Below are 16,373 nucleotides of genomic sequence, written 5' to 3'. Positions count from 1 at the left end.
GAGATCTCCAGTCTTTCCCCTTCTATTGTTTTCCTCTATTTCTTTGCATTGTTCATTTAAGAAAGCCTTCTTCACTCTCCTTGCTATTCTCTGGGTTATATACCCAACTGCATTCAGTTGGGTGTATCTTTCCCTTTCTCCCTTGCCTTTCACTTCTCTTCTTTCCTCAGCTATGTGTAAAGCCTCCTCAGACAACCACTTTGCCTTCTTGCATTTCTTTTTCTTTGGGATGGTTTTGGTTACCACTTCCTATACAATGTTGTGAGCTTTCATCCATAATTCTTCAGGCATTCTGTTTACTAGATCTAATGTCTTGAATCTATTCATCAGCTCCACTGTATAATCATAAGGAATTTGATTTAGGTCATACCTAAGTGGCCTAGTGGTTTTCCCTACTTTCTTCAATTTAAGCCTGAATTTTTCAATAAGGAGTTCATATCTGAGCCACAGTCACCTCCAGGAAGGACCAAATGAGAGAATGCATGTGAAGATTTACACAATATCTGGTATACAGTAACACTCATTAAACACTATTATTACTATTTTTACTATTTTTAACCAGACTATTTTGTACAAGAATCATAGGAAGTTACAATTCTAAAACCTCTCTGTACCTCAACCAGGATCAAAAATCAGATTTCTTCAAAAGATATATCAGTTCATGAAGTCAAAAGTGAATATACCAGCTTCCCAAAAAGTCAATACCAGAGACATAGCCACAGAAAAGTGGGAGAGTGGAGGGGAATAAAACATGAAAATGTCTCAAGATATCAAAGACTTTGGAATCACTGCCATGTTTGATAAACAGGCAAGAAAACAATCTATGACAATCCTTTGTTGTTGTTGTTGTTTAATCACTAAGTCGTGTCTGACTGTTGCAACCCCATGGACTGCAGCCTCCCAGGCTCTTCTGTCCATGGGATTTCTCAGGCAAGAATATTGGAGCAGTTACCACTTTCTTCTCCAGGGGATCTTCCCAACCCAGGGATTGAACCCTCATCTCCCACATTGGCAGGCAGATTCTTTACCATTGAGCCCTTGACAATCCTACATGGTACTAAAATATACATCAATTTGGAAAGAAAATTAGGTCTATAATTTGGAGACATTCCATATGTTTTTACATCCCAAAGGCAGCCATGGTGTGGTTCCCTTCCTCTTTCTGTTAATATTTAACTACAAGATGCTTACCAAAGTCTGTTTCACAAACCACCCTGTGTACCATATTTTTCTAAGTGAACGTGGTTTTAAGGCAACACAAACAAATACAGCAATGTAAATATCAGGACACTAAAATGCTTTCCATTCACTTTTTAAAGCAACAGGAGCTCTGGATTCCATGAGTCGATCTGCCTTCCAACAGTTCATCATCGTGTCTGGATTTCCAGGAAAAGTTTGGATGTCAAGTGCCTGCCAAAGTGTCAAGGCCTGTGATGTCAGTTGCTGAGACACGTCTTAACCCCATTCTTGATCAACAAGAGATTTAAACAAGACCTGGGGCTGGGCGGAGCCTCACTGGCCTCCTTTACTAAGTCTTGTGCAAGAAAGCGATAATGACGTCAAGATTTCCAAGGCAACTCTCCAGAAGAGTCTAGGAAGATACCATCTCTGTCTCATGGATGACACACTCAGACTTAGTGAAGGCAAATAGCCAGTTTTGACATCTTAAGCATTTCTCTCTTTTTCAGTAGAGTAAAAGAGTCCCTCACTTTTGTTCACTTGTTGGAATATTAGTGAAAGACTGAGCAGAGGACTTCAAAACTCCCATCCACTCCAAGATTCAATAATCCTTTGAATACAAGACTGTATTAACTTTACTTATAACACAAAGTTGAATGCTGTCAGTGAGTTTAACTTATGAGAAACCAAAATTATTATTAATTGGTCAATAAAGACATAGAGAATAGACTCAAAACTTATATGACCTCAGGAAAACTGAAAGATTAAAAATGCCTTCAAGCTTCCCACAAAACAGACTGTACAAACATCTGAGACAATTTCAACTTTCATGTAAATGAAAGACCTAAATAAATTAATTCTTTCACTAGAGTGTTTTCTGAATCTTGCACTGTGTGAGGTACTAAAGATGCAACAAGTCAGAGGGAATCCCTGCTCTCTCAAAACTTACAACCCAGTGGAAGATTTAGAAAATTAGATACTAAATGACAACCTATTAATGTGAGTACTGTGATGAGAGAAAAACAGAGTTCTACAGGAGCCAAAGAAAACCCTTGATGAACCGGAGAAGTTTTGCCAAGAACAACGTCTCAGCTGAGACCTAGAGGATGAACAGCAATTAAGGAAGCAAAGATGCGGCAGGGATGATAATGAAGAGTGCCCTGTCACTTAGGAGGGTGTGATTAAAGGAGAGCACATGGAACATCCAAGAACTGAGAACAGATTTCTCTGGATGGAATATGTGCTGTGAGTGGAGAGCTAGTAGATAAGAAGGGTCAAATCACAAGGGCATCACTTAAAGATACTTCATCGGGAGAGACATAGAAAAATGGGGATTTTAGAAAGAACTTTGTGAGTCCAGTATGGAAAAAAAATTGAACTAGATTCAGAGATACCAATTGAGAGGTATCAGGGTGACTGAAACAGTGAGAGTTGTCTCTTGAATTAAAGTGGTGAGAGTGACTATGAAGAGAAAAGGCCAGGTTCAAGAAATATTCAGGATGCAGATTCATCTGATACATGGGGTCCGGGCAAAACAAAGGAGGACATATTTCTAGCTACAGAGCAGGTGGATGCAGATACTATTGATGCTAGGAGCCCAGAAGGAAAAGCAAGTCTTATATATGTTAAACATAAGTTCAGCTTTGGATGTTTTGAGTTTAAAGAGCCCAAGAGAGTTAGATGGCTAGCTCTGGAGCTCAGGGTGGGCGGGGAATAAGAAAGTGTCAGAGACTTGGAAATCACCCATCTGGTCACTGTTGCACAATGAGAAAACAGAAGGACCCCAGTTTAAAACTATAAGAAGCCTCAAAATTTAAGGAATAAATAGCAGAAGATGAGGACACAAAGGCAGTTTAAGAGTGGGAGAGCCAGTGGAAGAAACCATCTCAAGTGGAAGGGGTGGAGACCCAAAGGAAATGTCAGTTTCTGAAATACCTCCCTACATGTGAACCTGTGCTGTGTGTGGTATGGACAGATAAGGAATCACAAGCATGATCCCAACCCATGGCCAGTGTGTCAGTACTCAAGACCTGGGGTGCCCCCAAGAAGCTGTCAAATAACAAATGATGTCTTTCAGAGGAACCAATAACCTAAAGGATGAGGACAGAGGACGAGATGGTTGGACGGCATCACTGACTCAATGGACATGAGTTTGGGCAAACTCCAGGAGATAGTGAAAGACAGGGAAGCCTGGCATGCTGCATTCCATGGGGTCACAAAGAGTTGGACAGGACTTAGGAACTGAACAACAACAATAACCTAAAATACAAGTGAGGTGATAGATGTTCATTATGGATGACCTAAAGCAGACAGACTCACCAATCAGTGAAGAGCAAGAATTGAGGGTGTGGTGGATAATGTGATACCCCACCCAGGTCCCCTTTTCCAGGTCCATGTGCCCATCCTCTCAGCTTCTAGGAATATCCGTGCTGCTAAGGACTCATGGTATGAGCCTCAAAGGAAACTGCCTTCCACCACAGGGAGCTGCCCTGCCCAAGAATAATTCTCCCCCACCTCAAGGGCAGCCTACCAGCAACGGCTTGCTGATATAGGGATATGAGGGGTCTGGTTCCCTGGCCTCAAGTTGGGACATTTCTGAAGGGTCATTCCAGCTCCCAAGCCTTCCTTGGGATCCACTGAGACCTCAGTTGGAAACTCACTGCAGGTGTGCTTCACCATACAATCCTGCCTCACTTCCTTACAGGTCAAGCACCCAAGAGAATCCTTCAGTAAATCCTCTGGATACAATTCTCCAGTTCTAGGCAGCTTGACCAAATGGATGGTGCATACCAAACTGGGCCAAGACACTGAGGCTTGAGTAGAGAAAAACAGCAGCTGCAAACCACAGGGTGGTCTTTGTGTGTACAGATGTGCAAGGGGCTCTGTCTCATGCAGCACTTAACAGATAATGTTGTTGGTGTTGCCCAGCCATGTCTGACTCTTTGCGACCCCATGCACTGCAGCACGCCAGGCCTCCCTGTCCCTCACCATCTCCCAGAGTCTGCCCAAGTTCATATTCATTGCATCGGTGATGTCGTCCAGCCATCTTATCCTCTGATGCCCTCTTCGCCTAAAATAGCCACTCTCAATCCAGTTGTCACCCATAATGAAGGACAATGATTTGGATGTTTGAATTCACCATAAAGGACTTTTGTTACCTAGTAAATCCTGACGTTGAAGCTGAAACTCCAATACTTTGGCCACCTCATGCAAAGAGTTGACTAATTGGAAAAGACCCTGACGCTGGGTAGGATTGGGGGCAGGAGGAGAAGGGGACAACAGAGGATGAGATGGTTGGATGGCATCACTGACTCGATGGACATGGGTTTGGGTAAACTCTGGGAGTTGGTGATGGACAGGGAGGCCTGGCATGCTGCAATTCCTGGGGTCGCAAAGAGTCGGACACAACTGAGCGACTGAACTGAACTGAAGTCTATACAAGATCCAGTGGAAGGCAAAATGGAAACTTGAATTTCTAGGACAATATGAAGGAATCTTCTTAGAAAGGGTAAAAAGTAATACTATACAGGGGGAAAATAAAGGACACTCACTCAAGAGAAACCCAAGGTAGCCTAGAAGCACAGGTTTTGAACATTTTCAATGACTCATTCAACAAATATTTATTGAAAGGTTACAGTGTGCCCAGCCAATTGTCATGAGTTGAGAATACAATCATGGAAAATACAACAGACACGGCCTGTGCTCTCACAGAGCTTAGAATCCAGCAGAAAATTCTGGAGTTCAGCAATGGAACCCGCTTCCCCCACCAGAATGGTTCTAGGAAACCTAACACATAAAATCAGATACATGTGATAACTTCCCAGTGGAGATGTCTGGTTTAACTATAACTTATAGACACTTCCTTGTCCCTGTGCTAACTCATAAGAGCAATAAAGCCTATTGTGATTAAGAACAAGGTTTTTAAATAAGGTCTGAGGAAGTTACTCTTCCTATAACTGCCATGGCAATTTATCTCCACATTTGATTTGCTTGTCCATAAGAAAACAACCCCCGATTTGCAATGAAAAGTAGCTGTGAGTGCTAACCAGGCTTGGTTAGTTTCATCATCTTGTCTTGCAATTTCAGGGTGTCCTTCACTCTAACTGAAGTCTGATGCCTGTTCCATAGTTGAACCTTTAATATACAAGAGCTCATACTCTCTCTCCTAAATATAAAAGTCAGGGTAGAAGGACCCAGAACTCTAAATAAACACCCACACTACCTGTTATACAATATAAGGAGACAAAGTGTTAGACATTCAGTTACTACCAGCCACTGATTATTACACCAGGTCTAGAATATTCATCACCACACCAACTGAACCTTGAGTGGTATTTAATGGACTGGCATGCATTGTGCTATAAAGTGTGTTTGCTTGTACACTTTCATGTGAGGAGCAATGAATAGGCCTAAAATTTTTGAAGAATGTTGCAGACTTATAATGATGCTAAAACAGTGCATTTACTGGAAGTTCACTTATACATCCAGAGATGGCAGGAAAAGCTGTATTCTGAGGTCTGCTCACAGAAAGGGCCTGATTGCCCCTTTTAACGTACTAAAAACACTCCAATGTGTTAAAAATGTGGTATACAACTATATGTGGGCGTGAGGTTTTCTTCATGATCACATTCTGAACAGCAATTTAAAAGACATTCATGGCTGCAGCCCCAGCACTTAGCATAGTTCTAGGCACATAGTTAACATACAATAAATATTTGATTGATGGATAACTGAACAAAAGTAACTATTTTTAAATAAAATTCACATCCAGGATATATGATCCATGGTTTATTAGCAAGTGCCCTTCAGATATAAGTTTTAGAACCCTGAACTCAAAGACAAGGAAATGAAAATCAAAGAGGAAAATTCCCTGATCAAGAATCTGAGAATAGGGTGGAGGCCCCTCTGCAGGGGAATTCCTGGCATGGCAGAATGTGACCTGGGGCCCCAGTCCCATACGTGTCCCTCCAGTCTCCACACCGATGTCCTATAAGTCATTTTGAAAGCAATGTGGTGATGGAACGATGCTGGGGGGATTCTGGGAGAGATGGGATGACTGGAGCAAAGAAAGAACCATTTTTTTTTAACATATAACGTTTTATTGATTAAAATATTTATGATTATAAATTGTATTCAGTTTTCCGTTATCAAACACACAATTAAGAGAAAACGGGACCTAAAATGACAAATTGATGGCCCTCCCAGGCTTCCCAGGAACCGGACCACAGCTTTCTATAGGCTTGGTCAACTGATGGGCCTTACACTGGAGTAACAGGAACTTTGGAGGCAGCAGCTTCCACCAAGTGACTCAGCCTAACTGGGAAATGTCAGAAGAGACACTTTGCTGAAAGAGGGGACAAGGAGTGACTCGGGACCAAGAAAAGCTACTTCACCATCCCCATCATTCACTCAACTACCAGAGCAGGGGCTGACTGAAGGCACGAGTGAATTTCAGACCCAGCTGAGGCCTGCCCCAGGGGTCCAGTACAACCTCTAACCTGCTGTCCCAAACATGCTCCAGGGAACAGCTCCAGTGTAACAGAAGACCAAAAAACAGCAGCATTCTTGGAGCTCTAGGCTTGCCTCTCTTCACACACAAGATGATGACAGCTACAAAGAAGTAAGGTGTCCATGTGAAAAAGTAACAAGACTCAACCAGGAGGAGGAGTTTTAAAAAGAGAAGAGCTCTCATTTTACAGCAGAAGCCATCTAGGTTCAAAAAGACTGAAAGACATGTCTAGCTTCACAGTGTTACCAATTGGTGGTGTGTGGATGGGGATGCTGACTGTATCAATCAGGGTTCAGCCAGAGAAGCTGAACCACTAGATATACTGATATATATTAAGAGATTTAACAAAGAACGGCTTATGTGGTGTGGACCTGGCTAGGGAGGTCTGAAGTCCATAAGTCAGGTCATTAGGAAGGGGAAGCTGGAAATCTTCCAGGCTGAGGCTGCTATCCACAGAGGCATTTCTTCTTCAGGAAAGCCCCTATTCTATTCTTAAGGCTTTTCAGCAGACTGAATCAAGTTCACCCAGTTTACCTAGAATAATCTCTCTTATTTAAAGTCAACTGATTATGGACCTTAATCACATCTACAAAACAACCTCAAAGCAACCCCTGTTTTAGTGTTTGATTGAATAACTGACACATGAAACACTATCACATTCATTTATCAATAGCACCCCACAGACCTGATCTCTCAGAGAACTGCTAGTACAACAAACGCGTTAATGAAGAACTTTATCTCCTTGTCCTCAATACAGCAAGGTCTTTTCCCTGACCAAATTTTATTCAGAAAGGTTCTGGGTGACTACATTAAACATGTTCTACCTTTTCTCTCCAGCTAAAATTACTGAAGATGTTGGACCCCACTGTCACCGCTCAGCAAGAAAGGGGTTTGTAGGGTTCATGGAAAATCACTTCTTGGGTCCAATAAACCAAAGTCAGTATCACAACTTTTTGTTACCCACCAAAGTAGCAGAGCATGTGTAGAACTAGGGGAATGGATAATAGGCTGATCTACTCTCCCACTTCACCCTGGATATCACATTCACTCTCTCCTCACTATCAAATAATGTTTTTTTTTAATTGAAGTATAGTTGACTTACAATGTTGTGTTAGTTTCTGATATATAGCAAAATGATATATTCTTTTGCAGATTCTTTTCCATTATAGTTTATCATATATAGTTTCCTGTGCTATACAGTAGGACCCTGTTGTTTATCTATTTTATATAGTAGTGTGTGTCTCCAGTGCCAAACTACTAATTTATCCCTCTCCTTTCTTCCTCTTTGGTAATCATAAATTTGGTTTTTTTTGTCTGTGAGTCTGTTTCCATTCTGTGAAAATGTTCATTTGTATTATTTTTTTAGATTCCACATATAAGTGATAACATATGATATTTGCTTTGTCTAACTTACTTCACTTAATGTGATAATCTCTAGGTCTATCCAAGTTGTCGCAAATAGCATTATTTCATTATTTTTTTATGGCTGTCTCACTCAAGCTTCTCAAGACTGTTACCCATATGTCTTTACATCCACATTCCCCACATCCCCCTGCATGCATCATCACACTGCAATCAAGCCCTCCCACCAACACACTCTATAGAAAACATGCCCCTTAAGGTCTCCAATGACTTACTGTTTATTACAGCCAAAGGACTCTGTTGACCACACCGTTCATGAAATACAATTTTCCATTACCTTCCATAACAGCAAAGTCTCTTGTTTTGCCTCCTACCTCTCTTGCTACTCCTTGTAAATCTGATCTTCTGTCTTTTCTTCCATCCTGTAAATGTACACTTTCTCCAGTCCTCCTCCTCTGGACCCCCCTCCTATTTACACACTGTCCTTTGCCTTTCATTCTAATCTATATGCCAATGCTTTCCAATCTCTATCTCCACGACAGATCATGCTTTTGAGTCTCATGCTCACATGACCTACTGCTATGAATATCTATACCTAGGTGTCCCACAAACACTCTGAACTCATTGTCCTTTCCACGGCCCCCACTTCCTCCAACCAATGCTTCTTCCTTGGTTCTCTATCTCCACTACTGGTTCCACCACCCACCTAATGGACCAAAACAGAAACCACCAAGTTATGCCTCAACTCCTGCCTTTCCCTCAATCCCTACATAATGTCAGTCAAGTCTTACTTGAGAGGGAATGAAGAGAGTATAATTGAAAATCACATTTTCTAGCCTCCTTTGCAGCTAGCTGTGACCATATAATTATTCAGGCCCATAAGAGGAGAGCTAGATTGCATGGAACTTTTGGCAGCTGTTTATAGAAGATGACTCAACTTTTGCATCTCCTTTTCTGCCTATTCCTTCCACCCTCTTACACAAAAGATGGCTAGAGCTCCATGGCCACCTTGGATCAAGCAGTGACCTTAATGGTAGAAGCCATAGCTGAAGATGAAAGAGACAAGAAGGAGCCTGATATCCTGAGAACTTCAAACAGCATCACACCAATCTTGGACTGCCTAACTCCAAATTTATTTCGTGTAAGAAAATAAACCTTGTTTAGGCCACTGTTACTGTACATTTTCTATTATAAGCAGCCAGACATAATCTTGACTGGTGTACCAAATGATGTTGATTCTTTTTTAATCTTTTAAATTCTATCCATTTCTCTTCATCTCTATTACCACTCCTTTGATTCAAGTCACCAACTGACACCCCTTTCAATTACTGAAAGAGTATACTAACTGGTCACCATGGCTTCTAGTCTTCCTCCAAACTAATCCACTGTCCATTTCTGAGGGGCAATCTGAGATTAAGTAACAAAAGTGTTAAAAATGTTAGCATTCTTCAACCTAGAAATTTCACTTCTCAGAATTTATCTTGAAAATAATAAGACAGGAATACAAATAATTATGCTCATGGAGGTTAAAAGCAATATTTAAACTGTTTATAAATGGAAAAAATCTAGATGTGCAACAATAGGGGATCAGTTAGACACAAAATAGTGTATCGATCCAAGTGAAAATTAACCTGTCATTAAAAATCATGATATAGAATAATATTTTAATATATATAAGGAAATAATCATTATATATATATGTATATATAAGAAAATAAAACAGTATGTATCCTATGTTCCAATTTTATTTTTTAACTATATAGACACATATAGAAAATACTTTCACTCATATTTGTACCTATACCAAGAAAGCTAACATTTTAATTAATTTAGATATCACATCAGTATTTAATAAACACCAAGTGTATGCTAAATTTATATGTATAATAACATTTATCTTAGATATATTAGACATATATATCTATATATAGATATAATTTTACACTTATGTTTTTCCAAGATGCAACAATAAACATAAATTGCTCTTAAAAATAGAAAAGATGAATATTCTCAATAAGTCTTGGAAACCTGATCATGCTCATTCCTAGTTCAAACATCTCCACAGTCATCACATTCTCTGGAAAGCCTTCACTCATTTCCCCAAGGTAAATCATCCCCATGATCATAGAGAACCCCATCTTTCCCTGTACTAACACTTCTCCTCCTGCACTATAAACTGCCTATTTTCTTAACTATATCTCACACTAGACCATAAGCTCAGGCAGTACAATCTCATCAATTCCCTAGAGTAGTGCTTGGCATATATTTGGTGTTCTCTTAACGTGATATGAGCAAATGAATGATGATGTTATGAATTCAGCCACATCTACAACTCTTTTCACCATCCAAGAGATGTAGAGGGGCTCACATCTTGGCAATCTAAATGTGTGTCTCCAATACTTCAGATCTTTGATAATTACCATGCCTGAACCATTCCTTAGCAATTGGTCAGGTGCAAGACACTGCATAAGCTCATTTCAAAGATAGTTTAAGCCCCTGAGGAAATGATCTTATGCGATGAGGAATGACTTCACATAAAAGTCTATACTACTTTAAAATAAGCTGCTATCTATCCACAGGGAATAATTTAAAATAACTTTCAAAAGCTGGGAGAATCATATACCCAGTCGATATTCTTCAGGTGTCTACCATGTGCCAAAAAATCAATTCAGCTCATCCAATATATTCTCTTTGACAATATTTGCCTCTTCAAATATTGGTACTGACACTCAAGAAGTTTTATCACTGACTGTTCATTCTGGAACTACACGTGTTTCACTTTGGGTACAAGTGGTACATAGAGGAATATGTCAAATTAACAAGTTGTGTTGGTTCTTCTGTGACTTTCATAGTTTGTTAATGTTTTGAAGCAGTCACAGGAAAGAGCTCTGACAAGGAAAGAGAAAGACTTAATGATGTTTGAAGATCAAGAACAAAGCTGAAAATGGATTCAAGTGCCTTCCTTTAATCTGAGTAGTGGCCCACGGTGGCTTCAAGAATACCGTTCTACTATGCTAATGTGACTGGCAAAACTGCAAATTACAGACGAAGAAGGTAAAAAGATTTCTTTCCATACAGATGAATGCAAAGGGCTATGCTCTAGGTTAGACTTCATTTCAATGAAAATAGTCTCCATTAGAAGTGAATGACCTCTGCAAGCTACAGAGAGAAAAAAGAAGTACCAGCCCAATCTGAAGGCTGTAAGGATGGACTGACCTGGTAAGAGCAACCATCAGCCAGGTGGAGATTTAACAGAGGGGTATTTTTATTAGATTTGGTTTTGTTTCTGTTTGCGAAGTTCCAATGTTTCTGCAGTTGGCCTCAATCCAGTTTTTTCCATAAACCCTGTTATTCTCAGCGCGTAATTTTGCAGGACACAAGGTGCCTATGTAGCGCTATAGCGGAAATGCCCGTGTTCATCACTGTAGCAGTGTAAATTTTTAACTAAAGTAAATTTCTTTCAACAAAATGAAAATTCTATTATTGTTGTTATTTATTTTATTTGGAATGAAACAAAACCAGTATTTTTGATATATATCTATATATATACACACATAATCGTATACATATTTATTAGATATTGATGCATGAATACATAAGATAGAACTATCTTACGGGAAGATACCCAGGAACTGTAAGTAAACTGAACACTGACAAATGTCAGGAACTGCCACTGTTAAGAACACCTCAATAAATTTCAACTTGGCCACTACTGACCTTCTGTGTAGACATACAGCATTCTCTCTGAATATTTTTGCCAACTGAGTGGAGCCCTCCTCCATACTGTCAGCTAATCACAGGGAGAGGGTGTAAAACACCACCCAACAGCCACTTAGAAAGCCATGCATTTGAAGCTTAAAAGCATTCAATTCTTTTAATGAATAACACAGTCTGGCTCTCTGGAAGGGGACTCAGCCACACTTCCTTCCAGAGAGAACTGGAAGGAACTCTCCTAAACATGGTGTTACCACCACGGAGAGACCATAAGTCAAAGGAGAAAGGAGAACAGAGGGCAGCACTCCATACAAGTATAACAAAGGTCAGCCAAGGTACTTTATCTATACTTAAGTCAGCCTTCTGTTCACCGATTCAGTCAACAAGTATTTGAATGTTCGAGGACACAGAGATGGACAAGGCAACCGGGCTCCTTATTCCACTGGTTACAGCTTCCTGATATCCAAACATGTTAGCGAATGGTTGACTACCATCTGGGGGCTGCAAACTCTAATGCCTGCTGGAGCCAGATAAGTAATGTGAGAGTGAAGCAGAAAGAGTTTCTGGTAAGAGGGAGCACTGGGACAATTATAAACAAGTATCACATGCCCCATCTAAAGGTATTCAAGTCCATTTTTCTTATCTACCATACAGGCAAGGCAAAAAACATAGAGAGCCTAGACCTGCCTCACAGACTACCATTTTATGACTCTTTTGTTTATCAGAATGTTGACCAGAGCATCTGGATGAGAAATTTCATTTTGTATCTAGATATATGATTTTAAAATGCTCAGCCCATATTTATGATCATCTTCCTCTAGTGGATGGCTATAATATACCAGATGATGATGAGAACTCTGCTATAGGAGAAACTGTCTATCAAGAGCCAAAATTTTGGTAACTGAGCTTGATTCCATATTTCTTCATGACTGAAGAGTGCCATTACATACACAAAGTTTTTCTTTAAAATTAGCACCTATTCCTTGAAAGATGCTATTCAGGGAAGGCTTACTTTTTACAATTAAATTGTCTAAGAGAAGTTGAAGACTCTCTAGACTCCAAATCACATCTTCACCATAGAGGGTCAAGGGAAGTCTCAGCAGACATACAGGTGAAATAAACCAATTACAAACGTATTCAATAATAGTTCTTGCCCAGTCAAAATGTGGTTTCTTGGTCAGAGGTTACAAGAAGCCATCTTACATACCCTTGGGTATAGTATTTAATTAATGTAATATTTAAATTGAGAATGGCATCAGTTTTCTTCTTTTTTTTCTTCAAAGGTCAATAAGTGTACTTGATAATCCAAGATGTGTCCTTAAATCAACATCCTGCTTTTTACAGACCCAGTTTTACAGTTTGAAATGTACAGTTAGCATTTCCTAACTGCTTTTAAAACTAAATTTGAACAACAAATTAAATTCCTCAGTATGTGTTATGTAATGTAGACACTGGCTATAAAAATGGTGACATTGGTTATATTCTCATAATGCAGTTTAGCCCTTTTTAGTAATGACTATGCAAATAGTCAGCCACAGGAAAACTATTTTATATCTAGTACAATTACCTACTATCACAGAAGTAATTATTATTATTGTCTTGTTTACTGAACTTCAAGAAGAACTCAAGAGATGCTAAGACACTTCCAAGGCCAGTGTGAAAACTCCCCTTTTAACAGACTCATCTGGCAACTATAATTACCAATGTTAAGGAGGGCATTTCAGATGATCATTAAACAAGAAATTATCCCCAGAAGGTTCGTAAGTTCCAAACTTTAAAAGAAGAAATAATGACAGTTCCTAACATGTCCTCTTAATGCCTTCTCAATGCAACTCTTCTCCCAGGGAAAGTCAGAAGTTCTGAGATGACTCACTATCAACAGGTAGAAAAATCCATACTCCCAATGAGCTGAGCTTTGCCCCTGAACAATGTCTACTTTTTTGCTGGTTATACTTTGGGAAACTCAATCAAACTGTGCTTCAACTCTTTTGGTTTCAGAAATTGTTTCGCCATCTTGAAATAGGCAAAAGTGCTTGGGTGACCTATTGGACACAATCTTCCAAAGTTCTTCACCAGGTCTACCCAACTTTATCTTCTCTATCAGTACAGGGATGAGGAAGGCAGTAGGCTAGAGAAGAGGTCAACCTGCAACATTCTTTCAAGAAAAACAGAAACATTTTAGCTGGATGGTTCTGCCCCAGAACATATCATGGTTCAGTCAAAGTTTGTTGGGGCTGTGGTCTTCTGAACCCTGGACTGGGGCTGGAGTTTCTGTTTGCCAGGTGGCTCACACACAAGTTTACTGAAGCTAGGTCTGGTTGTTGGCAGGAGGTCTCAACAGTGACCCCTCCCTAGGACTGGAGTGTTCTCTCAAGCCATGGCACCTGAGCCCACTGGTGGTTCATGACTGAGCCTCATCAGGTCCAGAATCATCCAAAAGACCCTGGTCGCACAGGAGGCTAAGATGCTACCTTGCCTGTTCTCCACTCTTCTTCTCTCACACTGGCTAGCAAATCTACCAACTGAAAAAGCTACATCTTTCCAGAAGGCCCAGAGGGAAATAAGCTCACTGTGGGTGAATCACCCCTGTAGTCTCCTACCAAGAATTCTACCCCTTGGGGTGTTCACCTCAATTTAGCTGAAAGTCTTGAGAACCATGGCTAGTGTTAATCGATTTCTGTGCAAGGGAGTCCAGGTCCACGCCGAGCTCTGATTCTGGTTTCCTGGAGGATGAGCAGGCCTTCAGGTTGAAGATGGGGCATCTTTTAGCTTCCTTAATCCTGAACCTTCTCTTGGGGCCAAAAGCTCTTTGGGGGCATTCTCCCTAGGGAAAGGGAGTTGCTTCTTGTTTTGTCCACTTGTCCCAAATCCAAAAGCAGGAACTGTTCTGTTCAGAGCTAGTAAAGCCCAGCTCACAGAGGCCATGGCTATTTCTCCATTGTTTCAAAGGTGCCAGACTAATGTCTTCCTTGACCATTTTTTGAGACGTTTTCAAAACATCCGATGCTGGTCACTACCTGTTGTGGACCTGGAGACAGGCATCCACTGAGGTCAGTGCCGTAGAACGTTGGGAGCCGGGCTTCCATCCCTGTCCTCTAGCAACGTGTTACCACCCACCTCCGCCTTCCATGTGCTCCGGCTTCCACCGGAGTCCCTCTGCAGCGCCCCCTCTCGCCCCGAGTGAGCGCGACACCCGCAAGGACCGCCCCCACGCCCCGGCCCCGAGTCGGCGGCGGGGGCAGCAGGTGGGGGGAGGGGGGTGGGTGGCCCGGTGGCCCAGGGGAGCGGTTTGGCGGCGGTCCCCCGAACCCCCCACTCGGCCGCCCCCTTTCAAGGCCGCCTCCCTCCAGGACCCCGCCTCGCCCCGGCCGGGCTCCGCTCCATCGCGGCCCGCCGCCCCCCCCACCCAGGTTCCCCTCCCGCGCCCCCGGCCCGGCCCCGGGGCAGCGCACCCCCGGCCCCTCACCCGCGCCGGCCGCCCCGCGGCCTCCCGCATTCCCTGCACGTCCGGCGCCGACTTTTACCTGTACTTTCTGCACTCGAGGCGGCTCGTCGGGCGAGAAACACCTCCCCGGGACCGCTACCTCCCCCGCCCCGGCTCCGCCCGGCTTCCTCCTTCCCCTCCAAGGCCGCAAAGTAGATGGAGTAAGAGAGTGTGTGCGCGAGAGAAAGAGAAAGAGGGAGCGGGCGCGGGCGCCGCGGGAGGGCGGGCGGAGGGCGGGAGGCGCGCCCGGCCCCCGCCACCCTCCGGCCGCCGCCGCCGCCGCCGCCACGGGCTCGGCAACTCCGGCTCGCGCCTGGCCCCGGCCCCGGCCCGGCCCCCGCCGCCCGCCGCCCGCCCGCGGGCTGGGGCCGGCCCGCGCCCCCGCGTCCCCGTACCTCGTAAAGGTCCCCAGAAGCCATGCCAGGCTGCGGAACTTGGCTCGCCGGCTGTGCGCGTCTGCTCGCTCGCGCCCTCCGTGCGTGTGCGCGAGGGGGGCCAGTGTGCGCGTGTGTGTGCGCGCGTGTGTGTGTGTGTGTGTGTGTGTGGTGTGTTGAGTAAACTGTGTTTTTGCAGAATGACAGGCTTGGGGGCTGCCTATGCGCAGAATCAGAGCGGGCGGCGGCGGCGGCGGCGGGGCTGGCGTAACCGGCAGCGGCGGCGGCGGCGGCGGCGGCACGAGCGCGGGCAGCAGCGACGGCCGCGCAGCGCGCCCGGGAGGCACCGACGCGGCCCGAGCGCCGCGGCCCCCGCGACCCGGCGACCCGGCGGCGGTGTGGCTGCGGCGGGCAACGGCTCGCCCCGGCGCCGCCTGCAGGAAGCCGCCCCGCGCCCGCCGCCGGCCCGGACGCTGCTGCCACTGGGCGAGTCCCCGCCCCCCGGGAGCCCGGCCCGGCCCCCCGGGCGGGAGGGCGGGGGGGGGAACGGGGGCGGCTGCCCGGCCGCGCCCCGGGGGACCGGTCCCGGAGCCAGGGAGCGCCCAGGCCCGCCCCGCCGCCCCAGGCCGGCCCCGGAGGCCACCGGCGGGGCCCCCCGGGGGGTGGCGGTCCAGGTGCCCGCCGGGCTCACCCGGCCCGGGGCTGCGAAGGGGCGGCCGGGAGGCAGGTAGAGGGCTGCGGAGCCTGGCGG

General features: G+C 44.0%; 1 protein-coding gene across 1 annotated transcript in view; it reads right to left on the bottom strand.

Annotated features, from left to right (window-relative positions):
• Window positions 1–16,119, bottom strand: part of CDYL2 (chromodomain Y like 2) — a 166,578-nt gene extending 150,459 nt beyond the window's left edge. Inside the window, exon 1 of the mRNA XM_081513583.1 lies at window positions 15,644–16,119. Coding sequence (XP_081369709.1) covers window positions 15,644–15,667 — 24 coding nt within the window. The 5' untranslated portion in view covers window positions 15,668–16,119. The remainder of the gene's footprint in view (window positions 1–15,643) is intronic.
• Window positions 16,120–16,373: the final 254 nt, after the last annotated feature.

This window comes from Giraffa tippelskirchi, chromosome 7 (assembly GCF_054371585.1).
Source record: "Giraffa tippelskirchi isolate mGirTip1 chromosome 7, T2T-mGirTip1v1.2.pri, whole genome shotgun sequence".
Lineage (NCBI taxonomy): Eukaryota > Metazoa > Chordata > Mammalia > Artiodactyla > Giraffidae > Giraffa > Giraffa tippelskirchi.
The sequence above is the reverse complement of the archived record's forward strand: the minus strand, read 5'-3'. Positions and strand labels throughout refer to the sequence as shown.